The 21,657-nt window shown below is 42.5% G+C and overlaps 1 protein-coding gene across 4 annotated transcripts in view; it reads right to left on the bottom strand.

Annotated features, from left to right (window-relative positions):
- AGAP1 (ArfGAP with GTPase domain, ankyrin repeat and PH domain 1) overlaps positions 1-21,657 on the bottom strand; it is a 334,103-nt gene that overhangs the window by 259,115 nt on the left and 53,331 nt on the right. For all 4 annotated transcript variants that reach the window (XM_079976700.1, XM_079976701.1, XM_079976698.1 and 1 more), the window contains exons 5-6: positions 13,963-14,104; positions 5,098-5,232 (exon numbers count right to left, since the gene is read on the bottom strand). In XM_079976700.1, the coding sequence (XP_079832826.1) occupies positions 5,098-5,232; positions 13,963-14,104 (277 nt within the window). The remainder of the gene's footprint in view (positions 1-5,097; positions 5,233-13,962; positions 14,105-21,657) is intronic.

Raw genomic sequence — 21,657 nt, 5'->3', positions numbered from 1 at the left:
TTTGAATGTTAATGACATTGAAATGAAATGAAGGGGTTCTAGTAATAAGGTATAAGAATATGTAAGAATGGATTGATATTAGATGAAAATTTGAAGCTATAATATGTGAGGAAAAATAATTAAGGATAAACTAACAGGATATGAATTTGATGAACCAATCTTTAAATGGAATACAAAAAAGGGAGGCGTGAGGAAGTCATGAAAACAAGTTAATCAAAGACGAGATATTAAAAAAGAGGGATTTTTGTTTTTTTATTTTTGTTCTATGTTAAATGTTTGCATTTTGTATTTTTGTATTTTTGTGTTTTTGTATCTTTCTTGTGTTTTTTCTTTTATGTGTTATAACTTCTTTACTGTTAAAATGTAATAAAATATCATTAAAAAAAAAAGGATTGTAGAGTTGGAAGGGACTCTGAGGGTCATCTAGTCTAAACTCTTGCTTTGAAGGAATCCTGCCCACAGCCATCCCTGGGTGGGCTCAAACCACCAACTTTCTGGTTAATACCCAGACTTACTGCACCACTAGGGCATCCTAACTATCAAAACTTAAAGAAAAAGAGCCATACTGCTTAGAATTAGTATAGTACAATAACTCTCTCTCTCTCTCTTTGCTTTTCTTTAACTAGCCTGATGATAAGTTGGCAAGAGTGGTTGAGTAGTAAATATTTTCAGTGAATACAAAAATCTAGCTTGCAAGATTGTTTCTGAAGAATATCAAAAACCGTACAAAAGTAGTAAAATAATGTGTTATCAGGATGAAAATTCATAATGTGGTATGTGAGCTTTTGGGTTACACAGAGCTCTTCTTCAGGCTGGATGCAAGTAAAAATGAGGGAAACAGCTGTTTCTGGAAGGCAGGAAAGTGTTTAGATTTAAGAGTGGCCATATAAAAGTTTTTTCAGTCTAATTTATCTAACATCTTTTAGTCTGGGAAGCACTTCAAAACAAGCATCATAATAAAATGATGTAAGTAGCAAAATTCACTTTTAAAATAATGTAAGACTTTAGTACACAAAGGCAGGATCTGAGAAGCAAATTATGAGGGTGTTATTGATGCATGTACTCTGAGATTCCCACTTTGAAAATACAGTGGTACCTTGGTTCTTGATCTTAATCTGTTCCGAGAGTCCGTTCAACTCCTAAAACCATTCGAGAACCAAGGCGTGGCTTCTGATTGGCTGCAGGAGCTTCCTGCACTCAAGCGGAAGCAGCGAGGGATGTACAGCTTCCAAAAAACGTTTGCAAACCGGAACACTTCGGGTTTGCGGCGTTCGGGAGCTGATTTGTTTGGCAACTAAGCCATTCAAGAACCAAGCTTTGCCTGTACAAAAACAGATAATCGGCTTCTCATCAACAAGTATGTTCCCAAAGGGGCTATTATTCAGAGGCACACTGTCTCTGATAGTGGAGGCATTAACGAGCCAGCATGGATGATACCCATTGACAGTCTCATCCTTCATGAATTCATCCAATCCCCTTTTAAAGCCATCCAAGGCGATGACCATTATGGCCTCCTAGGGGCGCACGATCCATGGCTTATGTGTTGTGTGGAGCGTTACTTGTCTACTGAATCTTTCAATTCTTAGCCTCACTGGATGTCCCTGGGTCAGAATGTTATGAAAAAGGTAATAAAAACTTTTCACCATGCCCTGTATAAACTTCCATCATGTAACTTCTTACTTGCCTTTTCTCTAAATTGGAAAGTCCCAGATGCCGCAACCACTCTTCATACAGGAGTCGCTCCATCCCACTGATCATTTTGGTTGTCTTTTTCTAAACTTTTTCTCACCCTGCTCTATATCCCATTTGAGGTGAGATGACCAGGACTGTACACAGCATTCCAAATGCAGTTACATCACAGTTTTATATAACAACATATTGGCAGTTAGAATAGTAATAATAATTTTCCTATTTATACCCTACTCATCTGGCTGGGTTTCCCCAGTCACTCTAGGTAGCTCCCAGCAGAATAGTAAAAACATGATAAATCACCAAACATTAGAAGCTTCCTGATACAGGGCTGCCTTCAGATGTCTTCTAAAAGTCTGATAGCTGTTTATTTCCTTGACATCTGAAGGGAGGGCGTTACACAGGGTGGGCACCACTACTGAAAAGGCCCTCTGCCTGGTTCCCTGTAATCTCACTTCTCACAGTGAGGGAACCACAAGAAGGCTGAACAATGGGGGTGGAGATGCTCCTTCAGGTATACAGAAACAAGGCTCTTTAGGGCTTTAAAGGTCAGCACCAACACTCTGAACTGTGCTCGGAAATGTACTGGGAACCAATGCAGGTCTCTCAGGACCAGTGTTATATGGTCCTGGAGGCCAGTCCCGGTCACGGGTCTAGCTGCCGCATTCGGGATTAATTGCAGTTTCTGAGTCAGCTTCAAAGGTAGCCCCACATAGAGAAGTAGTCCAAGCAGGAGATAACCAGAGCATGCACCACTCTGGCAAGACAGTGCACAGGCAGGTAGGGTCTCAGCCTGCCTACCAGATGGAGCTGCCCTGGACACAGAATTGACCTGCATCTCCATGGACAGCTGTGAGTCCAAAATGACTCCCAGGCTGCACATCTGGTCCTTCAGGGGCACAGTTACCCAATTCAGGACCAGGGAACCCCCACATCCACCCACCCCATCCCTCCAAAACAGTACTTCTGTCTTGTCAGGATTCAACCTCAAACTGTTAGCCACCATCCATCCTCCAACCGCCTCAAGACACTCACAAAGGACATTCACCGCCTTCACTGGTTCTGATTTAAAGGAGAGGTAGAGCTGGGTATCATCCACATACTGATGAACACCCAGCCCAAACCCTCTGATGGTATCTCCCAGAGGCTTCATATATTTGTTCAAAATCATTGAGAAGAGGATGGAGCCCTTCATATTGAGAAGAGGATGGAGGCTTCATATAGATGTTAAAAATCATTGAGAAGAGGATGGAGCCCTGAGGCACTCCACAAGTGAGTGCCCAGGGGTCTGAACACTCATCCCCCAACACCACTTTCTGGACACAGCCCAGAAGAAAGGAGCGGAACCACTGTATGACACTGCCCCCAGCTCCCAACTCCTCTAGACAGTCTAGAAGGATGCCATGGTCAGTGGTGTCCAGGGCCGCTGAGAGATCCAGCAGGAACAAAGCTTTCACCTTTGTTCCTAGCCTGCTGGAGATCATCAACCAACGCAACCAAGGCAGTTTCAGTCCCATGATGAGGCCTGAATCCCAACTGGAAGGGATCCAAATGGTCCGCATCCTCCAGGCATGCCTGGAGTTGTTCAGCTCAATAACCTTGCCCAAGAATGGAAGTTCTGTTTCCTATCCATTTCCTAATGATCCCTAGCATGGTGTTCATCTTTTTCAAAGCTGCCACATCCTGGACGAACATCTTCAGCAAGCTATCCACGAAACCCACTAGGTATCTTTCCTGGTCACTCACCACCAGTTCAGACCCAATGGAGATATATGCCTTTTGCCTCAATGTACCAAACTTTACACTTGCTAACCATAAATTGTACAACAGACTTGGCTCCCTCTCTGTTCACCCCTAGCTCTAGATTCTTTATGAAGAAGTTGAAAAGCACTACTTCCCATACCAATGCTGGTGAGGCTCCACTGTCTACAACCCTCCTTTGGGAAAACTGTCCACTTATTCCTACTCTATATTTCCTGTTTCTTAACCAGTTACTGATATACAACGGGACCTCTGATCTTATTTCAGGACTGCTAAGCTTATACAGGAGGGTTTGGTGAGCGGGCAACAGTTTGACCTTAAGTCAATATCCCTGACAGTGTCTAGAGCAGGGGTCGGCAACGTGTGGCCCATGGGCTGGATGCAGCCCATGAAGACTGTTTTACTGGCCCACGAGCTGCCCCTGAACTGAGCCTCCCGCTCAGTGAGTCCCCCCACGCACTGTGCTAAACCAGTGCAGCACGGTGCGGAGACTCAAGCGGTACCAAAAATCACGTCTGCGCATGTCCAGATGCCGAAAACTGCTTCTGTGCAGGCGCGATTTTTGGCGTCTTGGCATTGCGCAGAAATAATTTTCAGCGTCGCGGACATGTGCAGACGCAATTTCCAGTGTCATGCTGCGCCAATCAGGCCCACGGACGATCTCTGTGGGAGTGATCCGGCTCATGGCCAGTAAACCTTGCCGACCCCTGGTCCAGAGAACTGAGAAACATGAGAGTTGGATGGAATAACACCTGATAATGATTCTTAAGCATTCAACATATTAGATTTCATATATAGTACTCTACAATATAGTTAATGTGCTTGATTTCAAAACTTGTAAAAAGCTATGGGTGGCAACAGGGCTGGACCACCCATGAGGTGGGATGAAGGAGCTCCCTTGGACAGAAGAAGTGGCACTGGAACTGGCGCTAGTTTCTGGTAAGAGAAAGATCTCACTGGAAATACCCACTTGATAGGCATCACCACGCATCCGAGGTAAGAGAGGCGGTGGCAGCAGCACGTTCCTGTTTCACCTCAGGGGGCAAAACAGGATGTGCTGCTCCTGGGTTGGACAGCATCTGCACCAATAGTAAGCAGATTGTCGTGAAAGAAGTGAGCCAGAGGCAGCAGTGAAGCATGATATGCCTTTTTGTTCTTACCAGGGTGGTATATCTGCATGCGAGCTATACCACTGCAGTCTGTGGGCACATGACTAAGTGCTCTTCCATACAAAACAATCCTCACCACATAGAAAACTAGATGTCAGAGAGAAATAGTCTCCCTTGACCTTCTCTTTGACTTCTAGATGTTTTTTTAATGTGCAGGGAAAATGTTTGCATGGCATATCATTCAACCATGAAAGCCTCCACAGTCTGAAGTGGTAGAGCCCAGACACATGTTTATAGATCTACAGCATGACTCAAGATCTAGTTTTTACACAACTTGATTCAATTAATAAAAAAAAATCCTTTCGGCAGCACCTTAGAGACCAACTAAGTTATTGGTATGAGCTTTCGTGTGCATGCACACTTCTTCAGATACACTGAAACAGAAGTCACCAGACCCTTATATATAGTTAAAGGGTGGAGAGGGTAAGATAAATTTGAATTAGGTACTCCTTGATACTATGTAGGAAAAATTATTTACCATCCTGAAAGACTCTCTCCACATTCAGCCCATAGGTAGCACAGGTTTCATAGTAGGTAGATCTTTTCAAATCATTCGACAGTTTCCGCGCTCTACCATCATCAATGACACGAGGATTACTGGAACTTATAGCATCTACAAAGAAAACAGTAGGGTGATTTTTTCCATCAAATACAAAAACAAGATGCAAAATTTTAAACAGAATTTTCTGAGAGTACTCTTTAGACCAGTTTCACTTCTACTTAAAATTATTTTTGAATTCCTATTCTGAGGTATAGAAATTATGGAATTAAATGCATAAGCACCTAGCATTTGGACCAGTGTCTTGAGTCATGCACACTAGGATGCTTAAACATTATTTTGTTCATATTTACCAGAACAACCTTAAACTATTCCCATGTACCATTTTAAAAGAGCTACTGACTGTGGCCACCACAAGTTCATTCATTTCTTCCTTTCAACCCCATGTGTTTCTCATAATTGGACAGAATTCAAAAGGGTTGGTAAATAAACTGGGACTTTTGTGGGCAGAAAAAAAAGTCTGCATCCCCATAGAAATGTAGAATAATTTAGAACTGTGGCCTTCAAGGACATCATACACCTAAAGTGTGAAAATTACAGCTAGATTACAAATGAGTGGAACACTTGATCTGATTTCAAAAGCTCATCAATCATGAATTCTAGTAGCTTAAGAGGAAACTGAGCATTAATAATTTGTTTTATTATTACCATGGGGGGGGAGGGTATAAATACACATATTTCATAAATTAAAGCAAGGGGTTTCAGCATTGTTATTAGACAGCAAACAGCCTGCATAGTGCAGGGGGAGAAATACTCTCAAGAGGCTTTGTACATTATCAGCAGAAGCCACAGAGGAAACTCAAGATCAAAGAGTTATCCCTAGAAGGAAAAATCTGTAATTCCCATCCTGCTGGGAGATATCAATGCTCCCCACATGGAGGCAGCTTTGGCATTACTCCAAGAATATAAAGAAGAATTACGGGTCATGTGGGTCTTCTGAGTTTTTGTAGCAATATGCAAAGCTAACCTTGCTGTCTTTTGGGAATCTTGTGTCCAAATCAACTGGATGCTTAAAAAAAGAAAAACATTGTAGAAACTAGGGGTGTTCGTCAGATTTGAACAAATTCCAAGTCAAGGTGCCTAGAGGGATTTTAGGCTTATTCAAACTGAGGTAAAGTGAGATTTGTACAAAGCTGAATCAGTTGAAGCAGAGATGATTCAGATATTTTTTAAAAAATCTGTAGATAAGCACGTACTAAAATAAAATTTAAAATGTTTCCTGGGTATTTAAAAAATAAACACTTAATGAGTTCACACAGAAGTCCCTCTACCTATTTGTCTTTAATTTTACAGGAACTATCGCAGGAACTATCCACTCCTAGGAGAGGGCCTACTATTGCTGCAAATTTCACCCATTTCTGCCAAAAGTAAACAATTTATAGCTGTTCTTTGATCACCCAGTAATGAATGGGGGGAGGACCTATGAAGCACAACAGAGTGAGGTGGACTGCTTCCTGAGGAGCTGATTGGAGGTTTGAACCAAGTCTTGTGGTTGGGGCACATCCATATTAGAAACTCACACTACGGCTTCATGAATTTCCTTGTCAGCGTGCATTTTTTGGAGAGAAAAATTGATCTGATGTGTAGAGATCTTTCCTATTCTAATTGGTTCAGGAGGGTTCTGGAAGCTTCTCTGTGGGATACAAGCTAATGCAAACTGGAGGTTTCTAGCCAACAAGCAAGTTTTTATTCTGCCTAAAAACAGGCAGAAGGTTCCTGATGTTTGGGTTATTCCTTTGGAGAATCTGAACAGCTGATTTGGACTGGTTTTGTCATCTCTTTCAGACAAGGTCATGCTGACTATAATAACAGGTCAGAAAGAGCCGGAGTTTCACTTTTCTCTCTCTGTTTCCCTTTGGTGTGGTGCTCTGTACACAGTATGCCTAAGTGTTAAGGTTTAAGTCTTATTATAAGTTACTGTAAGTTTAGGTTAAGTCTGCTGCAACTGGATTTCTTACGGACAGTGCCAATCTTGAATGTATGGATTTGTGACCACTATGCTCATTTACCTCCAGTAGCAGTAATAACTCTGCTGAATGAAATACAATTGCCTCTGGTCTATTTTTTGGGAATCCCGCAACGTGTTTAAGTTCTTACTCGGCTAACTATACGTTGAAGTTTTGCTCTGGATCAATATTGAGTAGAATTCTTGTCACTCCTCTCTCATGAAGGCTGTGCTTGGGAACTGCACTTTTCAGAACAGACTTATTGATATTTGAAGAAAGGAGACATCAATAGCCTTGCAAAACTCTAGAAATTTCGCTTTTTGCTGCGCAGAACTGGAAGTTGTTGAAGCTCTTATGACAACAAACACAAAGTCATTTCTCATCCTCTGATCCCGAATTCAACTTATTTGCTACCCTCCCTACATGCTAATAAGATACTGCCTAAACAAAATGCAATTTTTCAAATCCAGTCAAGAGGCTGGCTGAATTTTCCCCCTAAAAATATTTATGATACTACTATTCAGGATTATGGACTCAACTACATTAGTCAAAAAACAGTGTTTTGAACATGCAACACCAGATGGCGCCAGAGAGTAAATAAAATATCTATGAGATTTTCCATAGCATTTTTTCCCCTGCTCGTAGATCCACCCTATGTATTGGTAGTAAAATGACAGACTGCAGCATGTATTTGTTTGTGTACTTTGAATCCATTCCCAATCTTTACAATGCAGCAAGCTAGAATAATTCATTTTGGTTTCACATAATCCTTTTGCTTTTGAGGCTAAGTGTAGGTCATTTACAGAATGAAATTATCCAAGATGAAGCATTCCTATATAGGAGCCCCATCTGCTTCTATATCATAAAGGGTATTAACTGGAAGAGCTCATTTTTTCTCAGATGGTCCCTCTGCGGGGTTTTAGATATAACTCAAACTTATAGCTGAGATGAACCAAGAAGAAATAAGACAAAGGACCCAGTTGCAATTTTAAAAGAATCTATATTTTCATTAACTATCTAGTGAAGATTTTATTAATTCAACTATTTCGTCTGAATAGAACCACTATTACGTAAATATTTGGCACAACCATTTTAATCAGCTAAATTGTAATCTACACATTATTAATCTAAACCAGTCATGTCCAAAGTCTGGCCCGTGGGCCAGTTGTGGCCCGTGTTCCTGTTTAATATGGCCCCACAGGTAATTTGGCAAAATCTATCTGTTGTGGCCCCCAGTCAAGCCCTGAGTGCCTCTCAGGACCCCTGGGATCTCTGGATCTTTCAATGCCATGGGACTGCACGTCCTCAGTCTGTGTTCTCACAATCTCTTGGACATCACAGGATTTGGTGCGTTCCTTTTCCCTGTGCTGTGTCTTCACGACACACAGCCACAAAGGCAGGCAATTCATCTTTGCTGCAACTGAAGAGAACCTGCACTTTCCATCTTTATTCAGGACAGGGGACAATAGACTATAGTGCAGAAGAGTGCATAAAACTAAAAGTAAAAAGATCAAAGTTTATTACATGAGGCTACAAGACACTGCCTCCAGACACTACCCCTCACTTGTGACCCACCAGCATTTAGCACTGTACATTACAGTGTAACTTCATTTGGAAGAGATCTCTGGCGAATTCTTGTTGGTACTGGAACTGCGCTCACATGATCTCTTCCCCTTCTGGCCAATTTCTAAAATGGCGACTGTAAATAAGAGAAGGAAAGTTGACAGTGAGGGCCGCCGCTTCCAGGACAGGTGGAAAGTGGAATATTTCTTCAATGAAATATGGAATCACTGTGTTTGTCTGATATATCAAGAGACTGTGGCTGTTTATAAGGAATTTAATGTCAAGAGAAACTACCAGTCGAGACATAGCACATACGACAAGCTAACAGGGCATGAACGCAGTGAAAAGTGTAAGCAACTTGAAGCTGTTTTACTGTCAGAACAGAGATTTTTCACAAGAACCCATTAGTCAAATGAAAATGCCACTAGGGCGAGCTATGAGGTAGCAACATCAATTGCTAAAAATTGCAAATCTTTTGCTGAGGGTGAATTTATCAAAGAATGTGTTATGAAAATGGTTTGGGGTTTGCCTGGCTCGTAACACTGTAGTACGGAGAACTGAAGATATTTCATCAGATGTTAAGAGACCATTGATGTCCAAAAGAGTGGATTTTGATTTCTTTTCAATAGCCTGTGATGAAAGCACAGACCTATCTGACACAGCTCAGCTGCTGATTTTTATGAAAGGGGTGGACGATGAAATGAATGTGACTGAAGAGTTACTTGACCTCCAGAGCCTTATGGACCAAACAAGACGAAAATATTTGTTTGTTTCTGTTAGTTCTGCCATAGATGACATGAAAATGCCTTGGAACAAAGTTACTGGGATTATTACTGATGGGGCACCTGCCACGGCTGGTGAACGAAGTGGATTATCAACCCTAATCTGTAACAAGGTGATCGAAGAAGGAGGCAAAGCTATTAAACTCCATTGTATCATTCATCAACAAGTTCTCTGTGCCAATAATCTCAGATATGATCATGTTATGAAACCAGTGCTAAAGACTATTAATTTTATTTGCTCTAAAGCCCTGTGCCACTTCCAGCTGAATACGAAGATGTTTTGTATCACAACCATGTAAGGTGGCTCAGTCGGGGGTAGGGTTTTACTCTCTCAGAAAGGAAATTGGAGAATTCTTGGAAACAAAGGGACAACCGATGCAAGAACTATCTGATCCTATTTGGCTGGCTGATTTGGGGTTTTTAGATGACATAACAAAGCATCTGAATGTACTGAACGTGAGTCTTCAGGGGAAAGATGCAGCAGTGAACCAGCTTTATTCACACCTCAAGGCCTCTGGAACAAAACTGCAACTTTTCCAAAGGCAATAGTCACAAACACAGCCCAATACCATACATTTTTCAGCGTTGCAGAAAATAATGAACAGTTTTCCACAAGACAATAGCAGTGCACAAACAACCAGGTATGCAGCAGACATCACATCCCTGACTGGGGAGTTTAAACGGCGCTTTCAGGATTTTGCTGCTATTGAAAAGGAGATCAGCCTTTTCTCCTTCCTCTCCATTCTCTGTTGACCCCAATGATGCTCCAGATCAGCTGCAGCTCGAGTTCATTGTGCTGCATTGTGACAGCGAGTTACACAGTCGTCACCAACAGCTCTCTCTTGTGAACTTCTACCGCCAACTGGATAAGAGCTAGTTTCAAGAGATTCGAACATTGGCTAAGAAAATGCTGAGCTTGTTTGGCTCAACATATTTGTGTGAGAAGACATTCTCTGCTATGAACTTTAACAAGAACCGTGTGAGGACAAGACTAAGTGACTCTCACCTGCATGACATTTTGTGAATCAAAACCACTGCCTTTGAACCAGACCTAGCCTATTTGCTGCAGTCCAGATCTCAGCTTCACCCTTCACATTAGTACAGGCAAGTTGTTGTTTTTTTCAATTGAAATGAATACATTGTAAAATCTGTTAATGTCAGTTGGTCTAAATCAGATGTAAATATATTTGGACACAGCATGTATACCTGGTGTTATGTTCCTGTTCATATTTTTTTAACTTAAAAGTTGATAGGTACCCCTGCCCGTACGGGCCAGTCATGTCCGACTCTAGGGTTGTGCGCCCATCTCACAGCCAGCGCTGTCCGGAGACACTTCCGGGTCACGTGGCCAGCGTGACGAAGCTGCTCTGGCAAGCCGGCACCAGCACAGCACACAGAAACACCGTTTACCTTCTCGCTATAAAGCGGTACCTATTTATCTACTTGAACTTAAGGGTGCTTTCGAACTGCTAGGTGGGCAGGAGCTGGGACCGGAAGACGGGAGCTCACCCCGCCGCGGGGATTCAAACCGCCGACTATGCGATCGGCAAGCCCTAGGCACTGAGGTTTTACCCACAGCGCCACCCGCGTCCCAAAAGTTGATAGACAACCTTTATTACCAATAATATGTAATGTACTTTACAATGTTCCTGACATATATTTCAGCTTCCTGGATTTTTTTTTATTTGGCCTTCAGATATGAAAGGCAGAGTGATTTAACACCTGTTTAGATTTGTCATCCATGTGACGAAATGAAAAGTATGCCGTTTGCAATAAACTTTGCATAAAATTGTTAATTTGTATTTAATTTTAATGGTTCAAAGTATGTCAGACAAAATAGTTGCCCCTCACACATGTTCACTTCATCAAATCTGGCTCTCTGTGAAAAAAGTTTGGACACTCCAATCTAAACTAAGAATGTACTTTTTATGAGCTCATTAAGATTCTAAAGACAACTCTATAAACAATGAGCTTTCAAACTCTATTGTCTAAATGCAACAACGTAAAGATTAAAAAGTTGCCTGGTATTGCTCACTCTTGCCTTAGCCTAAAGGTCAAGCAGATCAAAAGAAACTGAAAGAACCAGGTTGCACAATATTTTTGGTAATTCTCAAAGCTGCTCTAAAGCAGCAAAGAGCATGCCAAAATGTAAGATTTTGTCCCACTGAGCACAATTCTGGCACTCCATGAACTGACAAGGGCAGCACATTCCCTCACACCAAGTTCAGTCTAAAAATCAATGTAAAAGAATCAAGAATAACCACTACTCAAAACTTAATATTTAGTGTATTGGAATATCTTTAGATACGCCCTGAAAGAGTGTGGAAAATTCACCTTCATTGTCAAATGCTATAAACAAGCAACGGACATTCTGGTTCTGTGAGCTTCCCAATGGTTGGTCACTGTCTGAAACTGAAGGTTCAGTCAAGAACGTACTCTGCTTGAACAGAAAGGGGGAGATGCCTATAACCCACCTGAAGTTCCTCTCGCCTCCCCCAAAATCAATTCCAGAGAGACTATGCAGGCTTAGAAGGAGTAACTGCCGTAAAAGTACAAGGAAAAGTACAAGAAAGCACAGTAGGATTTGGGGATCAAAGCCATTAGGATGCACTAAATAGAATCTTGCTCTAATCTGGCACCTGAACTGAAATTTTCAGGTCTATAGAAATCCAATTTGCCATCAAATTTCAGAATAAAAATAAATGACAAAACAAAATACATCCTGTATATTACACCGGCCAATCTCAAATAGCATTTGCTTTATTGAGGCTTTAAGCAAGGATGCAAATTAAATCACATCCAAGAGAGTTAATTTAATAATCATGCAACTAATGAGAGTTCTTCTTATATGCTTCAAAATAGTGGCCAAAAGCTTCTATGCGGATTTACTATGGTGACAGGGGGTAAGAAAAATCCAACATACGATGCTATTGTAAATACATAATCGCATAGTACCATAATGCAGAAATGCCAAATGCAAATATAATTAATAAATTAGCTTTATTGTATATATTTTATTCAACTAAATGGTACTGGAAATTTGAACACCTTGGATTTGCATCTATCAAAACAAACAAACAAACAAAAAAAGCCTATCTTGATGTTCCAGACCTGGTAAACATATTGTTTTGCCTAAAGTCCTAAAAAGACAAAAGAATAATGAGGCTCCTCATGAGGCCAGAGGAACATCGCCCGGCTGTGAGTGTGAAGGCCACTCCCTACAAGGCCCTCTCCACCTGGCCTAGGGGGCGAGGCCCACACTCACCAGCCCTACTGAAGAGTCTCCTCATGAGGCCGGAGGAACATCGCCCAGCTAATGTTTTATTGACTGATTGATTTAATATGCTGTAAACTGCTTTGAGATTTTTATTAAAACTATAAAGCAGTATAGAAATAAATAAATAAAAGAAGAAGAAGAAGAAATGCTCCCAGTCCTCAGAAATTAAACATCAGTGACGAGACATAAAACATATTCTGAGTAAGTAATAATAATAATAATTTATTATTTGTACCCCACCCATCTGGCTGGGTTTCCCCAGCCACTCTGGGCGGCTTCCATAAAAACCAAAAATACACTAAAATATCACAATTAAAAACTTCCCTGAATGTCAGGTAGTTATTTATCGCTTTGACATCTGGTGGGAGGGTGTTCCACAGGGCGGGCGCCACTACCGAGAAGGCCCTCTGCCTGGTTCCCTGTAGCTTTGCTTCTCGCAGTGAGGGAACTGCCAGAAGGCCCTCGGCACTGGACCTCAGTGTCCGGGCAGAACGATGGGGGTGGAGACGCTCCTTCAGGTATACTGGGCCGAGGCCGTTTAGGACTTTAAAGGTCAGCACCAACACTTTGAATTGTGCCCGGAAACATACTGGGAGCCAATGTAGGTCTTTCAGGACCGGTGTTACATGGTCTCGGCGGCCGCTCCCAGTCACCAGTCTAGCTACTGCATTCTGAATTAGTTGTAGTTTCCGGGTCACCTTCAAAGGTAGCCCCATGTAGAGCGCATTGCAGTAGTCCAAGTGGGAGATAACTAGAGCATGCACCACACTGGCAAGACAGTCCGTGGACAGGCAGGGTCTCAACCTGTGAACCAGATGGAGCTGGAGGACAGCTGTCCTGGACACAGAATTGACCTGCACCTCCATGGACAGCTGTGAGTCCAAAATGACTCCCAGGCTGCACACTTGGTCCTTCAGGGGCACAGTTACCCCATTCAGGACCAGGGAGTCCCCCACACCAGCTCGCCCCCTGTCCCCCTTGTTAGGATTCAACCTCAATCCATTAGCCACCATCCATCCTCCAACCGCCTCCAGGCATAAGGGTGTTTTACAAACAAAATCTTAGAACACTGTTAGAAATCTCCTAGGTACTATTGGTAAACAGATCAACAAAGTTCTCTCAAAAGACTTACTTATAAAAATAAAAGAACAAGGGCCAAACAATTAAATGAAGTATTTTTCAAGGAAAGATATATGGCACATGAGACAACACTTACCCTGAGTACCCACAAGTACCATTGGGATTTCATTAGTGTTGCGATAGTTTGCCATACGGCTATAGTGGTGGTACACGGTTTGGAAGCTAATTTCATCCTCTAGGCTGAAGACAAATATAACAGCATCTACCCACGTGGCAAACTGCAGGAAAAGAACATGGATAAACAATTCTTGTTGATATTTTTAAAAACACCAGACTCTTAACATGAGAGATATTTAGCAGGCAGCAATTCTTTACATCTATATCCCATCTTTCATCCAAGGAGCTCAAGATAGTGTCCATGGTTCTTCTCCCCATTTGTATCATCACAACAACCTGGTGAAGTAGGTCAGGCTTAAATATGGTGTCTAGCCCAAAGTCACCCAATGAGCTGAATGGGATTTGAACCTTTTTCTAGGGTTGCCATATTTCCAAAACTAAAAAAACCAGGACACCCCGAAATTGTTGAGCTTTTTATACCCGATTTTTACATGATTTTTCGGTGAAAAAACCTTATGTAACCATTGGCTAAAAGCCTGTAATCCTGCATGATAATCCAGTTAGGTTTCTCAGAGCAGGGCTTGGGGGTCTTGAGCAACCAACCCTGTGCCACATACACACGGACCCAGCGCTGCTTATCTTGGCACGGCTGAAGGCGAAGTGCAATGCCTGGCGGGAAGAGAGTAAGCGATAGGAACCCTCAAGGAACAGAGGCCATAGCAACGTGGACACCATTTTCAATCGAAGGGAGTCAGACAGGAAGGGGGACCAGGCGCACCCACTGCTCTGCCATCTGGAAACAAGTGTCGCCTCGTTTTCTGCTCTGACCAAGTTCATCCGTCCTCAGATATCTCATCTGGTCAGGACTTGCTTCTAGTTGCAGAAAGGTGAATGAGAACAAAGGTGCAATTTTTTTGTTTACTTGCTGAAGATCCAGGACAAACCGCCACCTTCCGGAAACCCCCCCCCTCCGGATGTCACTTCTGCCTTTGAAATCCCGGTAATGTCTGGGAAAATCCAGGTGTATGGCAGCCCTACCTTTTCCCCCCAGGTCCTAGCTCAACACTCTCACCAATACATCACTGAAACCAAGCGGTGACCAAAACTGTCAATGGGTTATTCCTTACGATCTAACCTGTCATCAGGTTGTTATTCCCCAATAAAATGTATGTTTTTGTAAACATTTAGTGACACAACACTTTTATGAATGTTAGCGCCTTGCCTCCGTGAGCAAGCTGGCCACTGAATTCTGCACAAACTAGTTTCTGAACCATCTTCAGAGGCAGCCGCATATATAATGTGTTGAGATAAACTAACCTAGATGTTACCAGAGCATAAATAAAAGAAGTTAGGCTATCCTTGTCCAGATGGGGCTTCAACAAAAATACCAGTCATATCAGCCAGAAAATCCCCCAGAGCCATCTGGAAGCCCATTGGATCAATCAGCTTTTGAGGGTGGACCATCCTCATATGTCCCCCGCCTCTGCAGAGGGAAAACGGTGCTGGAATTTCAACAGGAAGTGATATGACCACAACAAGAGACTAATGTCAAGATCACCCTCTTCCTGCCCAGTTGAGAAAATAAGGCCCAAAGTGCAGCCTGCCACATGTGTTGGCGCCAGGGACAGGTTGGGCCACCCCATGGCAATCAGGGCAGCCATGAAGTCTTGAGCCACCCTAGAGCCGGTTGCCTCGGAATGGATGTGGAAATCCCTCCAAACCAGCAGTCTAGGAGTCCTCAACTCCACCTCTGTCAATGCAAGCTGGGAGACTACTGGGCACCAAGGTGGGAGGTAAACCAGTAGAATCCCTAATGTGTCCTGACTGCCCAATGCCAGGAGCACATACTCTGATCCCCCCCCTCTCAACTGGACAGAGAGCCTGGAGGGATATATGGCATTTCTATAGACCATTGCAACTGCCCTGACCCTTAACTCTGCCCTGATACTGTACCATGTACCCAGGTAGGCATGGATGGGTGAAAGCAACTGCATCCTGCTTACCCACCCAGGTCTCAGTGATGCAGAACCAACCTGGCATTCAACAGCAGATGCAGCAGCCACAGACGTAAGGGCTGGCTGATAGGAGAAGCACAGTTCCTTAGGTTGGAGGAGGGGCTGGCACATGGTACAGGCACAATCGCACTGCACCAACTTCCCCACTGCCTCCTGGTAAGCTACAGTGGGGCTGGTGATGGGAGCACAGCTAAGTGCTGCCCTGTCCCGTTGGTGTTGGATCTCAGTCCATGTGTATGTACAGTAAGAAACAAGGATACCATTTGCAAGGGAGAATACATAGTATGTAATCCTTTCAACTGTATCCACCACCTCTAGTCAGTGTGGTGTAGTGGTTAAGAGCCAGTGTGGTGTAGTGGTTAAGAGCGGTAGTCTTGTAATCCTGGGGAACCAGGTTCGCGTCTCCGCTCCTCCACATGCAGCTGCTGGGTGACCTTGGGCTAGTCACACTTCCTTGAAGTCTCTCAGCCCCACTCACCTCACAGAGTGTTTGTTGTGGGGGAGGAAGGGAAAGGAGAATGTTAGCCGCTTTGAGACTCCTTAAAGGGAGTGAAAGGCGGGATATCAAATCCAAACTCTTCTTCTTCTTCTTCTTCAATCCACAATAGAGGACTATCTAAACACATACACTTGCAGTCTATGCCACTTTGGGAGCAAAAACAGTGTAGCAGCTTTAACTCTGAATGTGGAAACTCAGACTGAAACGCCCATTCAGTCTTGAAGCTCCATCTCTTGGCCTAATCTACCTCACAAGAGCTTCCTTTTGATACAGCGGAGAAGGAAATCTTGTATACAGTCGTACCTTGGTTCTTGAATGTAATCCATTCCAGAAGTCTGTTTGACTTCCGGAAACGTTTGAAAACCAAGGTGTGGCTTCCAATTGGCTGCAGGAGCTTCCTGCACTCAATCGGAAGCCACAGAAGCCACGTCAGACCTTTGGCTTCCAAAAAACATTTGCAAAAAAAATTTGCAAAAAAACATTTGCAAAAAACATTTGCATCACTTACTGCCGAGTTTGCAGCGTTCGGGAGAACCAAGGTATGACTGTACTGTCCTCAGCAAATCAGAAGAGTGGAACAGAAATGTGCTACTAGAATAATGCCAGGACAGCATGTCATGTTATGTAACTCTTAATAACACCCTGAAACATGCCGAACACACGTGCTCTAGAAACCATATGATTGTGAGCATTAACACAAAGGCATGGATCCTAAGTTAACTTAGGAAAATTCAAGGAAGGGAATTTTCCTGTTGCCAATGTCCCTTTGGAGTGGCTTTTTGGTGGCACAGGTACTTGCAGGATGGAAGTGTTCCCTCCCGGTACTTCTAAGCCAACTGGTTCGGTTCTATCACTATACAACAGCCCTTTGTTTTAGAAGAGGAAACAGTGTTACACCTGCACTTTGATGTTGAACACACTTATACTGAGATGGCAATTTATAGTTCAGTGGTGATCACAATAGTTCCAGATTACAGGATTCAAATGAACCACAGTGAATTATTACTGTAGGAGGAATAGCGAAGCAAGGGAGCCAGGGTTAAACCCTCATTTTGATAAAACTGAAAGTATCAGCCCAAAAAATGAAGGTGAAGGGGGGGGTGTCCCAAAATAAAGGAACAATCAACAAACATGGTATTAGTTTTCTGATCAATCCATACTCTAAGGTTCTAGCCATACATGGCCTCCACTTCGCAGGCCCAACATTTCAAGATCAGAATAAAACACTGCTCTACTCGGTAAATGTGTAGAAGACTTTATTAAATATCCTGTTCCCTTCATGCTTGTTGCATGCTTTATATGTACATATTAATCTAGTATGACTGAACGACTTTAGTCAAAAGTTTGTTATGTACAACTACAGTGGTACCTTGGGTTACAAACACTTTGGGTTACAGACTCTGCTAACCCAGAAGTAGTACCTTGGGTTGAGAACTTCGCCCCAGGATGAGAACAGAAATCGTGCTCCGGCAGCACAGCAACAGCGGGAAGCTCCACTAGCTGAACAAATTAAGTTTGTAACCAGAGGTACCACTGTATTCACCGAAACATGCTATACAGTGGTACCTCGGGTCAAGTACTTAATTCATTCTGGAGGTCCATTCTTAACCTGAAACAGTTCTTAACCTGAAGCACCACTTTAGCTAATGGGGCCTCCCGCTGCTGCCACACCGCCGGAGCCCGATTTCTGTTCTCATCCTGAAGCAAAGTTCTTAACCTAAAGCACTATTTCTGGGTTAGCATAATCTGTAACCTGAAGCATATGTAACCTGAAGCGTATGTAACCTGAGGTACCACTGTAGTGGTGTTGGAAATAAACTTAAGTCAAAGATAAAATTAAAAGATAAATACTAATTTCTTAATTTATAGGAAGTTATTTTATCCCCAATATTCTGTGTCATTGAAAAAAATTGATATCTTTATGACATAATTACAGTATACAGTGGTACCTCAGGTTACATACGCTTCAGGTTACATACACTTCAGGTTACATACGCTTCAGGTTACACACTCCGCTAACCCAGAAATAGTGCTTCAGGTTAAGAACTTTGCTTCAGGATGAGAACAGAAATCGTGCTCTGGCGGCGTGGCAACAGCGGGAGGCCCCATTAGCTAAAGTGGTACTTCAGGTTAAGAACAGTTTCAGGTTAAGAACAGACCTCTGGAACGAATTAAATACTTAACCTGAGGTACCACTGTATTTAAGATAGATCAGGAATAGATTCATGTCCCAAGAAATAACACTATCCCATAAATTAACCAATACTATACATTCAAAGTTGAAGTTTCCATTAAGTACAGTCATGAATGTATTTCGTTTTTAGATATAGAATAATGCATACAGATCACAAATAAATGGTTAGCAGTTACATCAAATCCAGAGGAAGAAATTTATCTACCATGATAAAGTTAGGAATTATGCCAGATCTTTTGATCAAATCCCTGTTAACCCTGTAATATTACTTCACTGGCTTATCTGAGAGCAACCACTGTTGATAGGAAGGTGTTACTGAAGGGGAAAAGGTAAGGAAGAACAAACAACAGCTAGTTTCCCCCCTCAACTTTAACCCATTCTCTTTCAAAATTATTGCTAGGAGCCAGATCCAGTCCTAGCTCTGACCAATACTAGTGATCAGGGGAATCACTGAACCCGATCTCAAAACACCAGGGCTCCTGAGATCTGAAACCAGAGCACTCCCAGGTGCTTTCCACCAGACTCCATGAACTATGCTAGCCTGCCAGTCCAGTGGATCTCCTGTGACTGTTGTACCACCACTCTCTCCACCAACTTACCCAAGAAGCTTGTATTCGTGACTGGCAATAGCTGCTATAAATCCCAGGGTCCAGGGTAGCTTCTTCAGGAGAGACATGCTACCAATTGTTTATAATCAGTAGGCACAGTTTAGTAGGAGCTCTCCATGGTGCTGCAACAGCCCACTGCACTCTTCCACAGGATCAGTACAGAATATTATTTTTTTAAAAACAGCAACAACCGAACACTAGCATATGCTGGGACTGGGTAATATACCAGATGGTACCAACCCACTACTGTATGTATTTGGACTCATGTCAAATAATTCAAGTGACATTTTAGAATGTACACCATTCTGTTATTAGGAGTGTGATAGCAAATACTGATATGCAGTGGCTGATTTTAGATATCAAGGATTTAGGACAGGGACGGGGGATTTTCCCCAACCCATGCCAAACTGTTTATCAACTGGCATCACAGGGTGACCTCAGCTCATGGGTGAGGAGGCAGGTTTCAGTCCTATTGACCCCTGAAGCCAGCAGGACTGTAGACTGTGTTATCAGATGATGTGCTGAGGGTGCATGCATTTGACAATCTTTAACACAACTCAAACCATAAATACCCAGCTCGCATAAAGAACTACTCTTGGTTAATTACATTTCCTCATCAAAAAAGCACCTTGCTTACAAAGAAACTTCTCAATGCCCCCCCCCCCCCAGTGTTTTGATTTGGTTTTTTTACTGAAGCAACAATAGATACGCACAATTCGATTGTGACACCCATGCTTTGTCAAGGCTGGTATCCACCACAGTATAACTAGTTACTTTTAGTATATTTCTGCAGTGCAGTGAATAATTATAGTCAACATCCAGTAAACTGGATGTTTACTGTGTAAGTGTTTTTATTGCACTGCTATGTAGAATCTCAGTTTTTGTGTATTAAAATGCCACTCTGTTATAAACTGGATTTTTTTCACATCCTGTTTCTTGACATATGTGTCTGGCATTTTACAAGCGTAACATATATTTTGATACGGAATTACAATACTGCTTTTTGTCCTTATTTATAGGTCCTTGTCATTTATTTATTTAGCCACCCTTTATCTGAAGATGACATTAAAATGTATAAATAATATAAATACAAATATATAAAATATATAAATACAAAAACAAAAAAATACATTAACAACAAACAAAAACAATGACTACTCCCCCCCACACAGTTTGAAAGGCCATAGGTTGTTTAATCAGTCAAAAGCCTGAGAGAAGAGGAATGATTTTGCCTGGCACTTAAAGATATGTAACAAAGGCATCAGTTGAAGTCCTCCTGAGCCAGCAGTCTGGGAATTCTCAACACCACCTCCAAAACCAGTTCTCTCAGCTCAGATAGGGAGACTGCTAGGCAGCAAGGTAGGCGGTAAACCAACAAAATCTGTAATCTGACCCAATTGCCCAGTGCCAAAAACACATACTCTAGATCCCTTCCCTCAACTGGAAAGAGAGAAAAAGAGAGAGACCAACTGAACTCTGCTCACTCACCCAGGTCTCAGTGATATACATCAGATCATGGATGAGTCTTATTCAGAGCTGAACAGGCATTCAAAAACAGCTGCCTCAGGTTCAAAGGCTGGCTGATAAAACAACTGCAATTCCTCAGATTGGAGGAAGGGCTGGCACAAGGCAGTCACTAACTGCCTGTGTGATGTGCCCTTTACACAGCCTGCCCCACCTCTCAACTCATAGCTCCTCCTAACCCCAAACCACTGTAATCCCCTCACAGCTTGCATAGCTCCTTTCCTCCAAGACACATCTCCCTTTCCTCAACAAAAACAAATAGCTACAAAAACCCACACAAATTATGAACAGTTAAAACAGCTAAAGCAATGGCCCTGTTATGAACTTTCACATATTGTTTGAGATTTAGAGCTTGGTAGATTAGAGGAATGCTGTGGATGCAGTGTATCTTGATTTAAGTATGGCGTTTGACGAAGTCCCCCGTGATCTTATAGTGGAGAAGCTGGTAAATTGTGGGCTGTTAGGTAGATTTGTAGCTAGTTGACTGACCAAACCAGAATAGTGCTCACTAACAGTTCTTCCTCATCCTGGAGAAAAGTGACAAGTGGTTCCTTCCTGGGCCCATTGTTGTTCAACATCTTTATAAACAACTTGGATAAAGGAGTGGAGGGGATGCTCATCAAATTTGCAGATTACACCAAACTGGGAGTGGAGGCCAATGTCACAGAAGGCAGAATCGGGGTTCAATATTACTTTAACAGATTGAAGAACTGAGCCAAAACTAACAAAATGAAATTCAATAGGAACAAATGCAAGGTTCTACACTTAGGCAGAAAAAACCATCTGCACAAATATAAAATGGGGGACACCTGGCTTACCAGTAATACATGTGAAAAGGATTTAGGGGTTGTAGACCACAAGCTGCAAATGAGAC

The sequence above is a fragment of the Podarcis cretensis genome (genome assembly GCF_951804945.1).
Source record: "Podarcis cretensis genome assembly, chromosome: 1".
Lineage (NCBI taxonomy): Eukaryota > Metazoa > Chordata > Lepidosauria > Squamata > Lacertidae > Podarcis > Podarcis cretensis.
This window is presented reverse-complemented; position numbering and strand designations above follow the sequence as displayed.